The sequence below is a fragment of the Egretta garzetta genome, unplaced genomic scaffold (genome assembly GCF_000687185.1).
Source record: "Egretta garzetta isolate BGI_Z169 unplaced genomic scaffold, ASM68718v1 scaffold287, whole genome shotgun sequence".
NCBI lineage: Eukaryota > Metazoa > Chordata > Aves > Pelecaniformes > Ardeidae > Egretta > Egretta garzetta.
Window position 1 is genome coordinate 353,084 of NW_009260435.1, and position 5,972 is coordinate 359,055.

Here is a 5,972-nt window from a genome sequence, read left to right on the forward strand (position 1 = left end):
TTCCCCCCTCCTGTCAGGCAGTTGTAGGGAGCGATAAGGTCTCCCCTCAGCCTCCTCTTCTCCAGGCTCAACACCCCCAGGGCCCCCAGCCACTCCCCAGCAGCCTTGGGCTCCAGACCCCTCCCCACCCTCTTTGCCCTTCTCTGGACACGCTCCAGCCCCTCCATGTCCTTCTGGGAGTCAGGGGCCCAACCCTGAACCCAGCATTTGAGGGGCAGCCTCTCCAGTGCCCAGGACAGGGGCACGGTCACTGCCCTGCTCCTGCTGGCCACACCAGTCCTGATACAAGCCAGGATGCTGTTGGCCCTCTTGGCCACCTGGGCACACTGCTGGCTCATCTTGATGCTACAATGGAGTAGCCCAGACCGCTGGGAGGACACATGCTGCAGGACAAAGAATAATTACTTCATTGCAATCACAAGGCAGGATGGACTAAAGAAAACAACCGTGTGACCACAGTACAACTTGCAAGTGCACAAGGGACACAAGACAACCCATTTTACTTGGCAGAGGAAGCCAATCAAAGCCCAGTCTCTCAATGAAGAGAGATTCCTCTCCACCAAGAGGCTTTCAGTCAGACACAGCAACAAGCAGGAGGACAGATCAACGTAAAGAGCCATCTAGCCTACTACACAAGCTGTGACATGGCCAACAGGGGACGTCTGGGGGTGAGAGAAGCTGGACAAGCACATAGTGAGTGTTCTCCCAGCCTCACATTACATTCAGCTGGGGGGCTTCCCGAGCTGCATGTGGTTTCTTTGTATTTAGTAACCCTCAACAATTTCTCCTCCACCTTCCACCAGGTAAACTTTTAGCACCCACATCACCCTTGCCAAGGAGGTCTGCAGGTCTGCTGCACCTCAGGTGAATGCTGCACCTGGCTCCCACTGTCCCTTGCTCTTCCTTGCTCCCCTCCCTTCCCAGCAGAACCAGGGAACAGCCAACCTTTATGGGCCCTCTCCCTGCCCTCTGTAAGCCTTCAGACCTGTGTCATGTGTCCTTGAGTTGTCTGTGCAACTCCTAGCTCAAGTTCCTAACTTAGTCATGCATCACAGAGACTCTGCTCCATATCTCCTCATCTCCTTGTCCTCCTCCGACACTTCTTCCCTTCTTTTATATCCCTTTGGAAAGGAGGAGAGACCAGAACTGCATGAGGAGCTCCAGATGTACAATGATGTCCTCTAGTTGAGTCTCTGTCCCTTTCCTAACCCTGATTTGCATTTTTCACTATTACTGAGCCAACAATCCCATGCACTGTGTCAGAGCCAAAGATCTCACTCTTCAGCAGTGATGGTCAGCCCATCGTTTTAGATACGAAGCTGGTTTTGTTTCTTCCGTCGTGGATACCACTTTATGTTTATCTGCATTGAATTTCACTTGTATCTTATTGCCCGGGCACCCTTAAGGTCTCCCTCTGTAATTCTTGCTAGCTCCCCTGTGTCCTCTCCACCCTGCCTAAGTTGCTATCGTCAGCAAACTTTGCAAAATTCCCTGCTCAGCCCGTTTTCTAGGACATTCATGAGCACAGCAAACTGTAGAGGTCACACCACAGGGCCTGGCACAGTTGCTCCAGTGACCTCTCCCCACTTCAGGAGGCCATTTGCTCCTTCAAGAACACACACAGCGAAGAAACATTAACAGCATGTTGTTGGCCAGAGCAACGTGTATGGTTTCTGAACCTTTATCCAGCTTCTTCAAAAGGTACCTCGCACCAGCATACACTCTGCTCTGCATTAAAATGACGTCAGGCTCTGCATTAAAATGAAGTCAGGCCAGCTCAAGATATCCCAGGATAAAGTGTATCTCAGAAATACCATAAACTACAGCGGCCAAGCCAGGTGATTAATAGCAGCACGGTCACACTCTTTGAAGGAGAAGGTCACACCGTGCAATTCACGGCTCTGAACATCAGATAAATTTACCTAACAAAAAAGCACAGCCTGCTATCAACACATTCTCAGGAACTGATTGATTTGGGAAAACAAATAAAAAGTTTTGATTACACTTACCTGGTTTCAGATGAGTCACTCCTGATCCCACTTTAACAACAGTCCCGGAAGCTTCGTGTCCCAAGACCATGGGATCCTTCACAACAAAATCCCCGATTCGACCATGCTGCCAGTAGTGAACATCAGACCCGCAAATCCCAACGGAATGCATCTGCAGGAGGACCTCTGCCAGAAAAGGAAGACAGGTTCCTTGTAGAAAAACTTGGCCTTCTCGGGCACTGGGAGAGGAACACACGTGCTGTCCCTGTGCCCCACAGCAAAGGTCAAGCCAGCGTTGAAACATCCGCATTTACTAGCATTAAATAAACGTACCAGAATTGCGTGTGCACACATTAGGGTGGATGGCACAGTCATGAGACACCTGCTGACATACAAAACTATACAAGGATTTACAAATCGGGAAAACTTAAAATATGGGAAGACCCCTGCCAACAAAAGCTAATACACTCTGAAAGGGGTATGACTAATGCTGGAGCAAGAATGAAAGCCCAAGCCCATTTCATTTTTCCTTCTCCCTAAGCTATGATTTCAGCCCTGGAGAGTCAGTGAATCTAATGTCTATCAGTCCCTATGCCTAGCCTATTAATATTTTGTCCATCTGACATGGCCCAAGAGCCGTTTGATGTGCAATACATGCTCTGATGAAACAGGAAGCAAAAAAAGCCCGATAAAGGGGTGTAGCCGTGACTGCTCCAGCTCTTCTTTTCGAGCAGAAATGCAGCATTCCCTGTTTCAGCCACGCATTCTTTTTTTGGATTATTTTACATTTTCTCCAAAATATTTTAATCTCTTTATAATATCAAGGAGCAACAAAAAGAGAATGAGAAACGAAAGAGCTTAGTAAAGAAAGCAGACAGCAGCAGACATCTCTAGACCTACCATTGGGACCCGGTTCCGGGATTGGGCGGTTTTCCTATGGACAAAAAGAAAATAAAAAAGCAGTCAGCTGCTTGTGCATAGCCATGGGAACACCTCGTGGGAAGTCAGTCCTAGCTCAGGTAAATCTGTAAGCCAAGCAGGTTTTTGGTTCTGCCTGCTCAATAAGACATTGCTGTGCAATGAGGATGGATATAAATGCACAGGCCACGCTTCCTCCCTGAGCTCACCTCATTCTGCTCGCACAGTGGAGTAACATGGGCATCCGTTACGAGTGAGCACACAGACAGCTTGTAAATCCGCTCTCCAAATTATTTTGCAGTAAGTTCCCCTCCCCGGCCCAGAGAAGAGCCACATACCAAACCCTCCTGCTCTGGAACAGCCTCAAGTCTCAGCTGAATCCTACATCCCACTGGCTGACAAAAAAATTGACCTTCTGTAACCAGGAAGATTCTGAGCCTTCTATTTCTATAAAGCATTAATATTGCAGTGTTTATACTAGTATTACAAATAATGGGAAATATTTTTACTACATAATAATAACTTAGTGTATAAATCAACTGTAAACATTACTGTAAACCGCATTTACAGTCACATTCTCTTGTGATTGGCACCACACCTCTTTATGGGGTGAATGATAAAACCGGAATTATACAAGCAGCCACTTGGCCCCAAGTCACTCTTCAACCCCAGAGCTCTGCAGGCCTTCTGCCTCCACCAAACCCCCTCAGCGGCCTCAAAAGACAAAGGAATAACTTTGTCAGCTTTTGCATCGCCAAGACAGTACGATACCCACCCAGCACCCGCCTCTGGGATCATGTCTCTAAGAAAAGCCCCACCAAAGTAGTGTGTGCTAACAGGGAACCCTTCATAATCCTTTGCTGCTCAAATTTTCAGGCATCTTAGACCCCTTTACCTACAGCCCCAAACTGGGCACAAGAGCTTTGAGCAGACCTCCTATTCACACAGTTCCTCTTCAAAAATGTGGTGCGTTTACACTAGTGAGCCCATGGTGGGTTATTTCTCTTTGCAAGAGCACCTTCAGTTAGCAAGAAAACTGATCTCTGGATTTGAGAGAAGAGCAATTGCTTCAGAGCAGTCCTCTGCATCTTAGCTTCACCAGGCAGAAGCTGCTACAGAACAACAAATGGGAGATTTCCTACTGCCCTACTGCCAAGAAAGCACAGTGTCCCTCCCTGCTTTTGGGGAGCACCGTTTTGCATTTTAGCTCATTAAATACATTCTCAATCCTAGCATATTCCTCAGCTCGTACTTTGTACTTAACCAATCTAAACATGACAAAAAGAGAAACACATTCTCAATCACTGCTCTGTTAAAATATCTGCTGAACAGTCAGTGGGCAGGATGGCCTGAATTCTGTTGACTGGAGGGCAAACCAAAGTACAACTCAACCTACTGAAATTTTCCAATGTTCAGAAGTGCACCTGCATTTTTTCTATGTCGGGTGTTTGTTTTGTCCCACTAAGGACATGGCCCAGAGCATTATTTCTTTAAAAATTGATCTAGACATAACCTCTTCTATAGACAGCATCCAGCAAGCATGCGACCTGGTAACACATCGGAGGTACAGACCACCTCAGCTAACCCAAAGGGCCTGAACGGACCAGTCCATGGTGAGAAATAAAGCAAGCCAAATTCCAGCTGAAAATGTGTATGTGGCACTCCTCAGCCCAGAACAAAACCACTTTTTTTTCAATAACAGCCGTGCCAAAAAACAGCATCTTGGTGGAAAGTGAATCCTTCCAGCCTCATTTGTAGAAAACGGGGAGTGACCAAACTGAGAGACCCCAAAGTATTTCAGGACACATGTTCTGCTCGCTGTCCATTGTTCACTGAGAAGTTCCGAGACAGCAACTGGTGTAACCAAGGGTGTGAAGGAAATGCAGCAAATGTTTTCTGTGCAAGGAGACATATGGAGAGGATACGCCACCTGCATAAAAACCCAATAAATCCTCAAGAGAAGAGCCTAACAAAAATGAAGCAAACACGTTTCCACATCACGCAGGTCGGCTATTGAAGTCATGGTGACTCTCCCCATGGGAAACACATCCACCAGCACTGAGAAGAGTGTGGGAATTGCAGGGAAGATGACCTTGCCTAACTATAGATATCAGTAATGCTGACACCAGTTTCAGAGTTCGCCGCCTAGACTCCTTACATGATCAGTGGGGCAAGGCAATGAACGCCGTTCTCATCGTGGCAAAGAAACCTTAGAGAAGCCCAGGAGGATCACACCCCGAGGAGCTGCCAGTAAGGCCAGGGGACACTGATGACCACCTCCAATGTCTCCAGCAGTACGAATATCCCAAGGAAAAATTTATGCATCTGGGTGAAAGCCAGTTTAGAGACCAGCAACAAAGGTAGGATGGAGCCAGCATGCACCCTCACAAATCACAGGGTTTTGGAAATGCATTCTTGAACTAGAGGGACCATCTCGATTCTCACTCACTGTGGCAATGCCTTTTATTTCTCGTAGAAGTCAGGCTGCAGGTGCTTCTAATGAAATTGCCGTTGTACCAAACGTGGCTGGAAGCCACACAGGAATTACCCACACGAACACCGCTTAGCCTTTGGCACACGTCGCTTGAGCTGTGCAGGAATGGTAAAAAATCAACTGCTTCCCCAGTAATCATCCCCCAAATGAGCTGCTGCAGGTATCCAAAGTCTGTATGTGCGTAAGAGCTCTCCTGCCAGAACTGTGTGCACAGAAAACTGCCAGTCAATGTTTGCCCAATGTTTCCCCTTCCCTGATTTGGCACTTGCCAAACGGGCAAACATGAATCTCCAGCAGCATCGCAATGCTTCAGCACCCAGGATAATCCAAGCTATCAGAGAAGCAGCATCAGTCTGAAGCAGCGGCCAAAAATAAAGGCCCCCCTCTCCACGAGGGCACCCCAGCAAAAGCACAGGTGTCACCTGGGTGGCTGCTCGTTTGGAACACTCCTTCCCGCTGCTCCCTTGGGCTCTCACCAGCCCGAAGCAGCAGCAGCTCAGCCTCCACTCCTGCTTTCTGGAAACGCCTCGTCCACGGGGGCTGTCTACCGAAGAGCACACACTCCCCGTCCG

The 5,972-nt window shown here is 48.1% G+C and overlaps 1 protein-coding gene across 1 annotated transcript in view; it reads right to left on the reverse strand.

The window, feature by feature from the left end:
* The window catches only part of SORD (sorbitol dehydrogenase), a 19,856-nt gene extending 16,938 nt beyond the window's left edge, over positions 1-2,918 (reverse strand). Inside the window, exons 1-2 of the mRNA XM_035899477.1 lie at positions 2,889-2,918; positions 2,010-2,174 (exon numbers count right to left, since the gene is read on the reverse strand). Coding sequence (XP_035755370.1) covers positions 2,010-2,160 — 151 coding nt within the window. The 5' untranslated portion in view covers positions 2,161-2,174; positions 2,889-2,918. The remainder of the gene's footprint in view (positions 1-2,009; positions 2,175-2,888) is intronic.
* Between the last annotated feature and the right edge of the window lie 3,054 nt (positions 2,919-5,972).